The 16,686-nt window shown below is 41.8% G+C and overlaps 1 protein-coding gene across 1 annotated transcript in view; it reads left to right on the plus strand.

Annotated features, from left to right (window-relative positions):
• MAML3 (mastermind like transcriptional coactivator 3) overlaps positions 1-16,686 on the plus strand; it is a 247,792-nt gene that overhangs the window by 220,217 nt on the left and 10,889 nt on the right. The window contains exon 3 of the mRNA XM_044681706.1: positions 10,092-10,340. Coding sequence (XP_044537641.1) covers positions 10,092-10,340 — 249 coding nt within the window. The remainder of the gene's footprint in view (positions 1-10,091; positions 10,341-16,686) is intronic.

Consider the following 16,686-nt stretch of genomic DNA (forward strand, 5'->3'; position numbering starts at 1 on the left):
GCAGCAGCAGCACCCCCCTTCTCTCTCCCTCTTTTCCCCTTCTGCTCCCATTTCCTCTCCAACCCCAGGCATATATTATGTGTTGTTGGGTGGGTAGAAATTTGACAGCCAGGGTCTGTCTCAGCTTCCTGAGCTCATTAGGAGAGAGCAGCATGTATGTGCTCTGGTGGAAGGAAGCTTCATCAGGAGGGAGCACCAGATGCATTCGGAAGCTGAGCCCAAGCCCAGCCACTGCTGCCCTGGCTCTTAGCAGAGGAAGGAAGGGCTTGTTTGTTTCTTTGTTAGGGAAAACCAGGGGAAGGGAAGGAGGGAGGGAGGCTGTGCTAGTAGCCCTTCGTGGTGTCCCCCCCCACCTCCACCTCCACCTCCATCCCCGACTTCTTTATTGGAATCCCCTTAGGACTCTTAAGGATACCAGCGTGATTCTAGAAGAGTCTAAATTACACCTCAGGGGAGCTGGGAAATCAAATCCCCAAATTCATTTAGGCTGTTCTTTGGGCAATGCTAGCTCCTGGGGACCCTGAGCTGTGGCGGCTCGGTACAGGTAGGCTGGCAGCAGGCTCATGCCACCCTCCTAGGACTAGCACCCCGCCCCCCAGCCAGCTGGACAGACAGCCGGGACCACAGGTGACTCTCCTCACCCTATTTCAGGACAGACCCGTTCTCAGTGGCAAGCCCCCACAGCTTTACCGTCCCCATTTCCCCAGAGCGGTTCATCCATCCCTTCCCCTTCCCTTCCAACACCTTCCCTTTCCCCATCCACCCTTCCCCGCCCCTCCTCACAAATCACCGTCCCTTAGGCCGGAAGAACGGTGGGTAATAAGAAACCAGTTTACTAGTCGGGTGTCAGTTGGAGAGGGGTGGGGGGGATCATCCCAAAGATCCATGGCATTGGAGAGAGAACTCATTTTGTGTAAAGAGGGCCTCAAATCACCAGGGAATTCCTGGATTGTCTCAGGCTGTCGTGTGTGATGTCCATCATGCTGTAGGAACACCATCTGTTCAGTATTATGCTCTCAGTTGCCAGGCTACCTGCTGTACGCTGTTACACTTGACTGCCTGGCTCTACGTTAGCAGCATTATCCCAGACGCACTGAGGGGGTGGGGGAGAGAAGGAGGAGGAACAGTAGTCATGATTAAGCCATCTGCAAGTGTGGGGGAGGGGGCGGCAGAAGAAGGGGGGGGAGACAGGGACAGAGGTAGGGGCGGGAGGGAGCAACAGTCACCCAAGACAGGCTGGATGGCGGAGAATCAGGCTGACATCCCCATCTGCTGGGGCAGGGAAAGAACAGCAAGCCTGTCCTTGTTCCTCAGACAGGCTTCCTAAGGTGGGGGCAGCAGCCAGGCGGAGCCTGACTCCCAGAGCCCCCCCTTCAGTCACCCCAGTGGCAGGCCATTGTCTCACCCTCTCCCAGGATAGGCCAAGAAGCTTCAGGTTCCTCAGAACACCCAGAGCACCCCTATTAGCCAGACATGACTGATGTTCCTGAAAACACTTCACAGAAATGGAACTGCTACGCAGAGACTTGGAAATAAGCAGCTGTCGCTTGTTTGGAGATATTTTTACCACCTCTGTTTTTAGAAAACACGCAAACTGCCTTTTGGGGGTCTTTCTTCACACCTCCTACCCCCTCTCTGTAGGCCTCGGGAAATTGCCAGGATTTGGGGACGGAGGGGGCTTTTTTTTTTTTTTTTTTTTTGGTGGTTGTTGGTTGGTTGGTTAGTTGATTGGTAAATTGGTTTTCTTCTTTCCTGTTGAGAAATGAGGATGTATAAAGAGCTAAGTGGTGTGTGGCCCGATGGGTTTCCTGCTAGAGAAGGTGGGGTGCCAAGGTTCTCGACAGAGGGCAAAGAGAGAATAAAATAGTAATTAAAGCTAAAATTACCGTCTCTTCCAGCTTTGGGGTCCTGATAATCAGATGAGGAAAGTTCAGCCTCTGATTTGCTCAGATTATACCACACAATACGGGCTCTCCTTAGAAACAAGAACTGTGATTTGAAATCCTGGAAACTGATGAGCTGTGTCTCACAAACGCCATTTCTTTGAACTAGAGGTACAAGGAAGCCACAATGAGATCCAGTTAATGGCTGTTAAGATTAAAATTCTCTGGAAATTGCGTATTAATTTATAATTATTTATTAAATAGTGAAAGCAGGGTTGAAGAGAGAAAAGGCACATTATCACATGGCAGATCATCTAGCTAACCTGAGCTCACAGCTCACTGCATGTCCCCATTCACTAGGAAAAGGACCAGGTGCAGCCGTTCTAGGAAAACCCAGACACAGAGATGTTTGCTCCCTGGCAGAGGGGCCACAAACTTTCTTGATTTATAAAACCCTGGTGATTCACTTTTTCTGGGTCTCTCCCTGGTTGGACAGACTTGAGCTCAGTCCGGGTCAGATGCCAGTCCTCTGGACACCAGGAATCATGTGAGAGGAAAGGCAAGCATCTTCCCTGAGGCCAGAGAGCCATGAAGCATCCTCCTTATAAACCTCAGACCTTGTTCTTAATCCATTTGAAGGGTGGGAGTGAGACAGAAATGGATTTTCAAATTTTCCTTTTAAAAAGGAAGGAGGGGTACAGGTTCATGTTAATTCACACATGACCTAGTGTATTATCATCACCACACCTCAGATGGACAGAAGGCCTTCAGTGAACTACCTCAACTACTAATTAAACCCCAAAGAATTTGTGAAAAAAATTCTTCAGGTTCTTATTTCTCAACACAAATTTATGATTTCTGTTATTTTGTTGTCAAGAAAGAAAGAAAAATTGTGATCCTTCAAAAGGTAGGTGGCTCAGTGGATAGTGAACCAAGCCTAGAGATGGGAAGTCTGGGGTTCAAATATGGATTCAGCTACTTCCTAGCTGTGTGACTCTGGACAAGTCACTTAGCCCTGTTAAAATAGGTGAGCCAGATAAGTAGGAAAATAAAGGTTCAAAATTGATTCTGACACTTTTGATAAATGTTATTCAAAAGTATCTTCAGTGGTAAAGTGAAGTAAAGCTCAAAGATGAATTTCCCTTCAGGGCCAGGTGCAAGGAACACTAAAGAGATTCTTGTGTAGAAAATTAAACTTTTTATTTAAATATATATATAAAGGTAAAAGGATTTCTAATTCTAAGGGATTCTAAGTCCACCCAAATAAACTCCCAGGTTCCGCAAGGAACTGCTTCTCCTGTGGTTCACAGGCTACACTAATCCTCCCTGATCTAACTAACAAAAATGTATACTATTCTAACTAAAACTACGCCTTTAAGTTATAAAGATGGCCAGGGCTAGCTGATTGAGTCTCAACAAGAATCAGGTTAGGACTCTGAGCCTTAACAGACTCAGAATCCAAACCAAAGACCAGGTTTTCTTTGTTCTTTTCAGAGTTTAACCAGTCTATACACAGTAACAGATAAATGAATAGTGTTTCCCAAGTTGGAAAACAAAACACTCCACTTCTTCAAGTCTTTCATTCAGACAGAGATAGAGAGAGGCAAAGATGTTACCTTCTCCAGCCCTGTGAGAGAAAAGAACCTGCGTGTGGCTCTGTCAACTGCCAGGCGCCAACTGCCAAAATACCACACCCAGAGAGTGTAACCGTCATAGAATAATGGTTACAACTGCCAACAGTTGAAATTAACACTCTTTTTCTCTCAGCTCTTTTTGAAACTCCAATTCTTCCTCAAGCCAGCTTCTCTACTTCTTATCTCTAAACTAATGAAGCCAGCTTCTCTACTTCTTATCTCTAAACTAATAAAATAATGCTTATTTTCTAATATCATCATCAATGGTTATAACCCCCATTGCCTAACCCTTATTGTTCTTCTGCCTTGAAATCAATACATAATATTGATTCTAAGGTTGAAGGTAAGGGTTTTAAATAAAGAGAGAGAGAGAGAGAGAGAGAGAGAGAGACAGACAGACAGACAGACAGACAGACAGACAGACAGAGAGACAGACAGAGAGAGAGAGACAGAGAGAGAGAGTCAGAGAGAGAGAGACAGAGAGAGAGAGACAGAGACAGAGAGAGAGACAGAGACAGAGAGAGAGGAAGGGAGAGAGAGAGGAAGGGAGAGGGAAAGAGAGAGACAGCCTCCTACTTCCAAATCATTAGAAAAGAGAGACTTTGTCCATGATACCCTACTTAAAATGGCCAACCTCAATGTCTTACCACCCCATCCCAGCAATGAGCTCAGGCATCTTTCTTCTAACTTGAAGGATGTGGCCAACATCCCAGGGTAATTTTAATTAGCATTTTTCTGATTATTAGTGACTTCAGTTCAACAGACATTTCATGAAGTATCTCACTCTGTACAGGAGCCTGTGTTTAATGGTGAGAATACAGATACAAAAGCATAATGGCACTTGGTTCCTCAAGGAACTTAGATTCTCCTGAGAGTATAACTTATACCTGGTACCTTTTTCTTCTCTGGCCCATCAAAAGAATGTGTCTGAAATCAGTCATTTACACTTAACAAGCCACTAAGTTAGACCTTAGTGTAAATGAGTTCCACAGGTACCTTTGACCAGGCAGAACAGGAATTTCCTTCTTAAATATGGCCATTTACTTCAGTGTGAATCACTGAAAAGTTGGCCACTAGATGAAATTTTTATTTTGGCCAAAGTAACCCATAGAGCTCACCACCTCTGAAAACCATAGAGGATTATTGACCTAAGATCCTTGAAGTGTCTAAATAAGACTGAGTTACCCATTGAAGGATTGTCTTACTTAAGAAAACAAGTAGAGAAATTGCTTTAGGAAAAAGCAGGAAGCCTTTTCCTGAAAGGAGAGAAATCATCCGAAAGGAGGCCTGACATAGGAGCGTAGATTTAGAGCTTGAAGAGACTTTAAAGGTCATCAAGTCCAAGCTCCTTGTTTTACAAATGCTGAAACTGAGGGCCAGAAAATTTAAGTGATTTTCCCCAAGTTCTCATGGCTATTGTCTGAATAAGGATTTAGAACACAAGTTTTCTTGATGCCAAGACCTGTGCTGTGTTCACTATGCAATCATACCAATAGGGTCCTCTATTTCCACCCCACCCCTACTTTGTAACCAGAACCAGACCCAGAGTCAAGAGGACTTGAGTTCAAATCTTGCCTCAAATACTTCCTAGGTGTATGACCCTGGGCAAATCATTTCACCTTCTTTGCCTAGCCCTTGTTCTTCTGTCTTAAAGTTGTTATAAGACAGAAAGTAAGGGTTTTAAAAAATAAATTGAGTTGTCAAATCAAATTAACAAACATTTATTAAGCATCTAATGTATACATACATAGTGCTAAGTGTCAGAAGGGTATATTTTCTCTCAAACTCTGTTCTCCCATTCCTTTCCTTCTCTGCCTAGACATAGATTTGGCTGCCTCCTCTTTTTTTATCCTCATTTAAATTTAACAATCCCCTTCAGTCCCTCTGAACCAAATGTACCAGATGCTAAGAACCCAGAACCTGTTGTCACTTTATGCTTTGCCCTCCATCATACCACTAACTTGGTATTCCCAGACAAGCCATCTTCAGTTTAGAATTTCCTGCCAGTAGGGAAAGGGCTAGGTGATGCAGTAGATGGATCACTGGGTTTGGAAGCAGGAAGATTCATCTTCTGAGTTCAAATCTGACCTCGGACACTAGTTATGTGATCCTGGGTAAGTCATTTGACCCTTTTGGCCTCAATTCCTCATCTTTAAAAAGAACTTGAGAAGGAAATGGAAAACCATTCCAATATCTTTGCTAAGAAAACCCCAAATTGGGGTCATGGAGAGTTGGACACAACTGAAACAAGTGAACAGCAAGCAGGGGAAAGGAGAACAGATAGATCTTTCCTCTACTTTGGAAGATCTAGGTTGCAATCCCAGTTCTTTAAGTTACTAAGTATAGCTCTGTGGGAGTAATAGGGGAGGAAGAATTGGTTGTTGCTCTGTGGGCTTGTTTCTTCATCTGGAAAGTGAGAGGGTAGGACTTAATGACCTTCTAAGGCCCTTTCCACATCTAAATGACTCTATGATCCTCCAGATTCAGAGAAGCTCAGGGAGATTCTCTCCTGGGCAATAAACATTGGGCACTCGAAAGTAGGATTTTTCTCTTTTAATGTATGTTTGGAGGGGAGAGAAGCCAGAAGAGGAGGAGGGAGAAGAGAAGGATACAATCAGCAATATTCTTAGTATTGATACTAACCATAGATCTTGGAGCACCAACATAACAAAAGAAGGTAAAACTAAAAATGTATTTGACTTTGGGAAAATAATGTTAACCATAGTCATTTACATTAACTACTTACTATTTATGCCTAATTACTATGCTGTACATAATAACAATTTATATATGTAATTAACTGTCAGATTAATTTGTGTAAGTTGTCTTTGATAACAGCACTTAGCTTTGTTCTTTTATGTTCAGCTCTGCTCGTTCCTTCCTACTATTCCTCTCTTTGAGAGGTCACTTAGTCTAGTGCTTGGAATACTGGCCTTAGAGTCAGAAAGATCTGAGTTTAAGTTGTTTCTTTTGATATATACTGGCAGAATGACTCTGAGCAAGTCACCTAACCTGTCAGGGCCTCACACAACCAGAGAATATTACAGGCTGCACTGGTCAAGGTAATTCCACACTAGAAATTCCCCCTTGTACCAATGAAATCACAGGGCTAAACTAATAATAATCATAATCATAATCTTCTATTCATAATTTCTTAAAATTAGAGTGGGACCCAATTAGTACCAATCTTGGATGGCATTCTTTTTTATTTTAAATATTTATTATTTATTTTAAGCATTCTTTTCTTTTTAAACTTTGAGTTCCAAATACTCTTCTTCTTTCCTATTCCCTCCCATACTCACTGAGAAGGCAAGCAATATGAAATCAATAATAACATGTAGCATAAAGCAAAACCTATTTAAAAAGCAAGAAAATTATACTTCAGTTTGAATTCAGTTCATCAATTCTTTCTCTAGGGGTAGATCATATTTTTTCATCCTGAGTCTTCTGGAAGTCTCTTAGATCACTATATTCATAACCAGGTCTTTTGCAGTTGATAATCATTACAACATTGCTGTTACTGTGAACAATGATTTCTTGGTTCTTCTCATTTCACTTTGCATCAGTTCATATCAGTCTTTTCATGTTTTTTGAAACCATCCCACTCACCATTTCCCACAACACAATAATATTCCATCACAGTCATATGCCATAATATGTTCAACCATTCCCCAATTGATGAGCATCCCCTTGATTTCCAAATCTTTGCCACCACAGAGTTAATATAAGTATTTTTATACATATGGGCCCTTTCCTTTTTTTCTTTGGTCTCTTTAGGTTACAAACCTAATAGTGATATTACTGAGTCAAAAAAATCTACAATTTTATAGCCCTTTGGGCCTAGTTCCAAACTGTTCTTATAATAATTGGATCACTTCACTACTCTGCAACTGGTTCATTAGTGTGCCTGTTTTCCCTTCTTTCCTCCAGCATTTGTCATTTTTGATAGGTGTAAGATGGTACCTCAGAGTTATTTTAATTTGTCTTTTTCTAATTAATAGTGATTTAGAGCATTTTTTCTTATGACTATGAATAACTTCAAATTCCTTTTCTGAAAACTGCCTTTTATATCCTTTGACCATTTATCAACTGGGGAATGGCTCTGATTTTTTATAGATTTGATGTAGTTCTATACTCAGTATATAATTGAGAGATGATGCCTTTATCAGAGAAACTTGCTGTAAAATTTCTTAATATTACTTCATTGTCTGATACTTTTTAGGGAAAAAAAAGTAGTTTTCCTGATTATCCTTTTTAATTAGGTCTGGTTTTGCTTTTACTTTGTCTAAGATCATGATTGCTATCCCTGCCTTTTTTTTTTAGTTCATCTGTAACATATTAAATTCTGCTCCAGCTCCTTATTTTAGCTCTGTTTCAAGTATATCTCTTCTAAACAACATATTGTTGGATTCTGGTTTCTAATCCATTCTGCTTTCTGCTTCTTTTTTATGGGTGAGCTCATCCTATTCATGTTCATAGTTATTATTACTGTGTATTTCCCCCTCTATCCCATTTTCTTCTTTTTCTTCTTCTCTTTTTAGCCTGTCCCTTCTCAGAAGCCTATTTTGCTGCTAAAACTACCTCACTTAATCTGCCCTCCTTTTTTCTTATATTCCCTTCCCCTTCTATTTCTCTACTAGTTGTTACATTTCTGTAATACTACTGAGTGTGTGTATATATTCTTCCTTCTTTCAACCAATCCATTGAGTCAGATTCAAGCCTTGCCTGACACCCCACTTTTTTCTGACACCACCACCCATTTCTCCCTCCACTATAGTGGGTCTCCTTGTACACCTCTTTTATGGGAGAAATTTTCCTCATTCTTTTCCTAGGGTCCTTCTATAGATAGCTAGATGGAGAAATGGATGGATAGATATCTACATATAGGTCTGTGTGTATATATATATATATATATGTATATATATATATATATGTAGAGTAGGGGGAAAATGTTTAAAACAAGGGAGTTCATCAAAGACTTCCCATGAGAGATTAATTCCCTTCTTACTTGGGAACAGTATAATTTTTAAGTTTTTTATTTTTATTATCCTGAAAAACACACTTCCATATTGGTCTTTGTTGTAAGAGCATACTTATATGTAACCAAAACCCCAAAAGAAAGCCATAAATACACTGATGTGAAAGATATTATGCTTTTATCTGCATCCATCCCACTCCCAACAGTTCTTCCTCTGGAAGCAGATAGCATTCCCCATCTTCAGTCTTTCAAGATTGTCACAAATCATTGCATTGCTGAAAGAAGCCAAGTTTTCAGAGTTGAATATCATACAATATTACTGTTATTATGTTTAATGTTTTCCTAGTTCTGCTTATTTCAATTTGCATCAGTTTCTGAAATTGTCTTGCTTATCATTTCTTACAATATAATAGTATTCCATCACCAACATGTACCACAATTTGTTCAGCCATTCCCCAATCAAGAGACACTCCCTCAGTTTCCAATTCTTTGCCACTACAAAAAGAGCTGCTATAAATATTTTAGACAAGTAGATCCTTTCTCTTTTTCTAAGTATCTCTTTGGGTTACAGACCCAGCAGTAGTATTCCAGGATCAAAGGTTATGCGCAGTTATATAGATCGTTAGGCATAGTTCCAAATTGCCTTCCAGAATGGCTGAATCAGTTCACAACTCCACCAACAATGCATTGGTGTCCCAATTTTGCCACAACATTTGTCATTTTCCTTTACCACCATATTGGTCAATCTGATAGGTATGAGGTGGTACCTCAGCATTGTTTTAATTTGCATTTCTTGAATCAAGAGTGATTTAAAACATTTTTTCATATGACTACTGATGGCTTTGATGTCTTCATCTGAAAATTGCTTGTTTGTATCCTCTGACTATTTATCAATTGGGGACTGGCTTTTGTATACTTATAAATTTTACTTGTTTCTCTAGACATTTGAGAAATTATAACTTTATCAGAGAAATTTCTATACAATTTTTCCCAGTTTGTTGTTTCCCTTGTTATCTTGGTTACATTAGTTTTGTTTGTACAAAAGCCTTTTGATTTAATATAATCAAAATTTCATTCCAGATCTAATAATGCTTTTTATTTCATTTGGTTATAATTATTGATTGATAAGGTGGTCACTCCCTTAAACATCCCTAATTGGTCTAGATAAATCACAGATTTTCTACATCAAACTCATTTTCCTCTTCATAGTCAATGTCTCTAACATTGCCATGGGAAGGCAAAGTGGGAATATTATTCGGATACTTTTAGGAATATGCAAACATGTCATTTTGAAGCTTCTAACTATACAACTTTATGCCTGAGAGGCCTTAGAGAAAAAAGCATGTGCTGGACTTGGAATCATGAGACCTTTTTTTCTGATACTCTTGACAAGTCACCTAAGGTCTCCTCACTGTCCTTGCCTGAAAAATGGGGATAGCAATATTTGGACTACTTAGCTCCTAAGATTGTCCTTTATAAACTTAAAAGCATGATGCAAATGTGAGTTTTCATCCTTATTAATCCTTGTTCTCCCATCCCATAGCCTCTAATTGGAATAACACTTGATATTAAAACCTTGACTATTTCTCCATACAGGATCAGCACCCAGTTGGACTGTCCCGGACTACAGGCCCTATCCAGCCCTCCGTGGCCCCAGGTTCAGGCAGCATAGTTACAGGTGCCAACCCTGGGGGTCCCAGCTTCCTGGCCACCCAGCCCCAGGCAGCCATCATGAAGCAGATGCTCATTGACCAGAGGGCACAGTTAATGGAGCAACAGAAGCAACAGTTTCTAAGAGAGCAAAGGCAGCAGCAGCAGCAGCAGCAGCAGATTCTGGCTGAACAGGTAATGGTAAGCTGCCCCTGTTTCTCTATTCTCCCTGCAGTCAGCCTGGCCCAAGCCCTCATTACCCAGACTACAACCCAGACTACAATAGAAGCCCCTATTGGCCCTGGGGACAGGATGAGAATGTGAGCTCCTCGAAGGTGGGAACCATCTGTTTGCCTCTCTGTATCCCCAGCACTTAGCAAAGCGCCTGGCACTTACTGAGTGTTTTATAATGCTCATAGCCTGATTAATCTGGAGTCTAATCCAGACCCTCCCACTTATTACCCGTGTCACCGTCAGCAGTTAGGTCCCTTCACCTCCTTCATCCTCTTGGAGATGGACCAGGCCAATGGTGTCAAGTCACACAGAAGAGATGCTTTATTTTGACTTTGAAAACAAGAAGTGAACATTGTCTATCTTGCATTATATTTGTGTCTATTCTGTTCAACATTTCTCAATTTTATTTTAATCTGATTCTGGAAATACTGAACACACTGGAATTAGAAACCTGGGGACTAGATCATCTCCGAGATCCCTTTAATCTGTAGATATATGATCCTCTGATCCATGCAATCCGTCCTTCATATTGCTCCCAGACCACTCTCCTCAGGCACAGGTCGTGTCAAGTCACTCTTCAGTAGCTCCTAAGAAAAATTCAGGCTTCCATGTAGGATTCAGGGCCCGCCCTAGTCAGGCGCCAACCTACTTTTATCGCTTTATGTCATAGAAATGCTTTACCGTATACTCCATACCTGAGCCCACCTGGAAGCAGGCCTTTGGAGGCGAAGGAAGAAACCTGCCCAGGTCACACAGGTTCTTCCCTCTGCACATTCTCGCCCTTAGTGTCCAGAATAGGTTAACTCCGCTTCTCTTAAATCGCTTTGGTGGTTGTTCAGTCTTTTCAGTCATGGGCTACTCTTCATGGCCCCATTCGGGGTCTTCTTGGTAAAGATAGTGGAGTGGTTTGCCATTTCCTTCTCTGCTTCACTTTATAGACGAGGGAGCAAGACAAACAGGCTTAAGTGACTTGCCCAGAATCACAGAACTTCTTGACTCCAGGCTTGGCCCATTCTATCCGCTGTGCCACCTAGCTTTGTCGTTGAGTCCTTTCAGTCACGTCCAGCTCTTTGTGATTCCGTTTGGGGTTTCCTTAGCAGAGGGATGGAAGAGGTTTGCCATTTTTTTTCTCCAGCTCATTATGACCAGATAAGGAAACTAAGACTAACAGAGAAGCTATTTGCTCAGGCTCACACAGCTAATAAATGTCTGAGCCGAGATTTGAACTCATGAAGATGAGTCTTCCTGATTCCAAGCCTAGTGTTCCATTTACTGTGCCACCTAGCTGCCCCCAAACCGCCTCACTACCCATCTTTTTTTTCATAAATAATTAATTCCACTTTAATCTTATTCTAATATTACATTTACCACCCCAGAAAATCACTTTCCATCTACATCAGTACTACCCATCTTTTAAAGCCCAACTCAGAAGCTTCTTTGCCCAGGAGGTTTTCCCGATACCTCGCCGTCAGTAGCAGCTTCTTCTTCCTTGAGCTTCTCACATGGCCCTTTGCTTTGTACTCTGCCACGAGCACTGAGCATAGATTATCTGTTGTGTCTCTAGATGAGCTCTAGGTGTCTGTGAACATCATGGCCCCCTACTAGACCGTCTCCTCTCCAGCACTCTGAGGGAGCAGGACATGTACTCACTTTGGAGTTTAAAATCTGCCCCTGAGCTGGGGCAAGTTGTTTCTCCTCTCTAAGCCTCAGGGTCCCCATCTAGAAAATGGGGATGGGGATCCTTCCAACTCTACATCTTATGAGATCTGCAAGAGAGATGGGATGACATAGTGGATAGCGAGCCCAGCTCATCTTCAGCAAGGCGTGTTCAAGTCCTGCCTTTGGCAAATATGGGTTCTGTAACCCTGGGCAAGTTATTTGGGAACTCGGGAAACCCTCAAAGAATGTAAAATCTCCATGCAGAAAGGGAGTTTCTTTACTAAAAGCTCACTAAACCCGTGAAAACACAGATCCATTTTACAAAGAAAAAAAGTCTGCCACGTGCTTGACCTCAGACCTTATTTGGTTCCCAGAAATAATTAAAGTTTCCATTTGCAGATAAAGCCTTTGAGTCTTACAGAGGTTAAAGGACTTGTCCAGGGTCACACAGCTAACAAATGCAAAGACAGGATTTGAATCTGGCTCTTCTTGACTCTAAACCTAACATTTCAACCACTACTCTATCATACTGCCTTTTGGGACAGACCCCCTTCCTCCTTTCAGCTTTGTATCACCTCTAACCACAGTGCTTTACAAACAGAGATTAATGAATATTTGTTGAATCAGTCCTACTCACCACCACATGACCTAGTACCTGTTACACAAATGTTTGTATAGGCTGTGGAATGGATTTGATTTGAGAGGAATTTTATTTATTTATTTTTAAACCCTTGCCTCCAAGGCAGAAGAGTGGTAAGGTTAGGCAATGGGGGTCAAGTGACTTGCCCAGGGTCACACAGCTGGGTTGAGAGGAATTTTTTAAAGTTGCACATGTGTCGAAATGTCTGGACATTGTGGTGCCCCCCCCCCCACTTCCCTCCTCTCCCCTCTCGTGCTGAAGCTCAGTGCTCGACATCAGTGGTTCACCATGCATGGTCTGGGAACCCTCGAGGGGTTGCAACGTCAAAGCTCTTTTCATAGGAATACTAAAGCATATTCATTTCTGATACATTCAGCATCGATAAATATAATCCACATGAACAAAAGCTCTTGGAAGAGGGACCTCAATCATTTTTAAGGGTGCAAAGAGGTCCTGAGGCTAAAAAGTTGAAGATCCATCCTTCTGCATGCTAAGTACTTGGTCTCTAATTGTTATTTCTTTCCGACAGCAATATTTCTACCAGTCAGTCAACAAACATTTATTAAGTGTCAGCTATGTGCCAGGCATTTTGTTAAGCACTAAGGATCCAGAGACACCCATGAAGACGTAGACCAGGGTTTCCTGATCATTTCTAGTCTTTGAGCTCCTCGCTTTCCTATGAGCCCTCCTGTCCCCCTGTTTGATAGGACAGGAAATAAATTAGTGCATTTACTGTGTATCTGTTGATTAAAAAATGAAATAGATGAAGTGATTTCATTAGTATAAAATGGTTATTTATCAAATACTTACAAAAAGTCTTAACTCTTAGGGATGTAGGTGCCCCAGACTGCGAACTAACCCTTGATGTAAATAATACTGTCTTAAAAAAATATGTGTAGGGGAAGCTAGATAATATAATGAATAGGACACCAGGCCAGCTGGCTTCCAATCTGGTTGTGTGACCCTGAGCAAGTCACCTAACCCCGATTGCCTAACCCTTACTGCAATTTGGTCTTAGAACTGATATTGACAGAAGATAGGAGTTTAAAAAGAAAAGAAAAATATGAGGAGGAAGAGAACACTTTCAGCTGGAGGGATCAGAGGAGGCTTCACAGAGGAGGTGGCACCTTATTTGAGCCTTGAAAGAACAGGCGGATTTCAACAATCAGAAGACAGGAGTGAAATTCATGGAGGCAGGAGAGAGCAGGATGAACAGAGGGGTCACTTGGTAGACTGTGCCTTACCTGGATTTAGTGTCTCCCCTAGCGAGGTGCAACATACACTGTAGCACGTCATAAATATTTGCTGTTGATGCTAGTCCCTGATGGTTCCCCCAGACAGAGGCTAGATATTTTTCTTGCAGCCTCATGATCCTCTCCTCCCCATACAGCAAGGACACGTGGGCACTCCCAGCAATGCATCCATCAATATAGTCTTACGGGGGTGCCCAAGATGCCCAGAGCTTAAGTGATTTGCTCCTGGAATTGCAGCCAGTAAGTGTCACAGCTGGAGTCTGAACCTGGATGTTCCCCCGGCTCCGAGTCCAACACGTCAGCTACCATCCCATAAAATAAGGACAGTCACATTTATAATAGCTGCTGCCCACGCTTCTTATGAGGAAAGTGGATGAGAAACTCTAAATCTGAATAGAAACGGACGCTCTCCTGATCCTGTGCTCGTCTTTTGTTTGTTTGTGATTTTGTTTTTGTTCCTGAGTGACCGTGTAATTATCTCCCTCTTTACAAGGCAGACCAACAGCCCGCCAGCTCAAAAAAGACAGACCTCCGTTCCTTTCACCCTGCAGTCAGAGTGTGACACGGAGCCACACTAATATCTTTCAGGCAGTGATAAATGATACAGCTGGGAGGAAGCCGAGCTTCGCAAACCTTTTTGCCCAGCCTGTCCTAGGGATGCTCAGGTTTTCCTGTGGTCCTTCTAAGTAACAGCTTCCGTTCCGTGTGCTGTTGCCAATGGCCAAGCCATGGAAGGGATGGGCGATAGAACCCAGGGGAGATTGGCTAAATCAGCTCAGGGGTGTTAGAAGAGTGGGGGCCCAGGTACCAGGGTCAGTCAGTTCACAAAGAGCCAAGAGGAAGTGGGCAAAGCCCCATCAATGGGAATTGGGATGATGGGAATTTAAGTAGGGAGAGATTTCTAACTGAGAGAGATGGCAAATAAGAGGTAATGGATGAGATGTCTACTTTTTTCTGAGCTCAGGTTTATTCAGGTCGGGCCACAAAGAGTTAAAAAGTACCTACTATCTACCAAGCATCATACAAACCACCAGAGATACAGGGACTAATTAAAAAACAATTCTTTCCTTTAAGGAGCTTACATTGTTCCGAGACATACAGCTTAGTCACACATAAGTAAAAGACAAAGTTTATAGAAGGTTATTTTGAGGGAAAGAGAGTGCTAAAAACTGGTCCGTCTTTACTCACGACACAGAGAGCTGACTGTATCCCACTATTGGAGAGCTCCTTCCACCCCTGTTCCCCTGTCTACCTTCTGGTTTATCTTCTCAACAGTATTATGGAGGCCTGGCAACAGGACCCTGAACCTGGGAGTGATGTCACAGCTGGGCAAAAATGCATTATCTACTATTTAGATTAGAGGATAGAACAAATAGATACTGCTTAAAAAGCCAGGACACACAAATAGATGACATTCCTTTCCCCTTAACCATTCCAATGAAAAAGCAGAGCACCTACTTTGTGCAAGGCATTGTATAAAGATGCTATTGTCACGCCCAATAACATTGCAAAACCTCCTTAATGCGATCCAGAATAACTGAAGAGATTTAACCTAACTATCCACAAAATTAAACGGATGAAGAATAATTGTCTAGACCTTGATATGCAGTTCAGTTGGACAACTTTTAGAACTCATCCATCAATACATATATGTTAGACAGACATTGAACAGGGACAATGAGCTGGGCCCAGAGTAGAGCAGTAGGAAGACAGAGTCCATTGCATTTTGGGAAATTCTTTTTATGACCTCAAGCTTCCTCTCAAAACAAAGATGGTCTTCTCTTCCTCCTCCTCCATCTTCTTTCTTTCTTCTCCTCCTTCTCCTCCTTTTCTTCTTCCTCCTCCTTCTCCTCCTCCTCCTCCTTCTTCTTTCTTTCATTTTTCTTCAATTTTTTTTTCTTACCAGGAAGAATTCAGCACGGGAAGGTGGGGGGTTAACAGGCAACTAAAAGAAAGGTCAACAATAAAAAATTTTTAAGGGAGAGCCATTCCATGAAGAATGTTTTCTGAGAGACAGCATTGAAAGAAATTGAGAGGATCCTAGGTTTCTAGTATGCTATTTGTTTATTATCATTATTATCATATTCATTATCATATCATATTATCATTAGCTATTTTTTTGACAAAGAACCAAGTGCTAAAGCTCTCAATTTCTGTCTTAGTAAAATGAGGGGTTGCACTAGATGAGCTGACCCTTACAACTGAGCACTTCTAGGATTCTTCAAACTCTAAGGTACCTTCCAGTCCAAAATTTGATGACCTAGGTGTCCTAGAGAGATATTTAGCTGTGGAGAACTTCAGGTGGTTAAGAGGCCAACTATGTGGCTCAGTGGATTGAGAACCTGGCCTAGAAACAGGAGATCCTGGGTTCAAATGTGCCCTCAGACACTCCCTAGCTATGGGAGCCCTGGGCACAATACTTAACCCTGTGTGACCCTGGGAAAGTCACTTAACCCCCATTGCCCAGCCCTTACTGCTCTTCTGCCTTAGAACTAATACACGGTACTGATTCTAATACAGAAGGTAAGGGTTTAAAAAAGAAGTTTGATTGAGGAAAGTTTTTAGCAAAGCTTAGGAAAATAATTGCTCACTTTCTGAGAGAGATTATTAGTGTGGTAACTTAATACACAATTGACGGCAATCAGTCAAGTCAGTCAACCAGTATTTATCAACACCTACTTCATGTATGATACTGTATTGACAGTATGAGAAGGTTTAAGATTTGTCTTTTCTTTAACTTACAAGCTACAAACTG

Source organism: Gracilinanus agilis, chromosome 6 (assembly GCF_016433145.1).
Source record: "Gracilinanus agilis isolate LMUSP501 chromosome 6, AgileGrace, whole genome shotgun sequence".
Classification (NCBI taxonomy): domain Eukaryota; kingdom Metazoa; phylum Chordata; class Mammalia; order Didelphimorphia; family Didelphidae; genus Gracilinanus; species Gracilinanus agilis.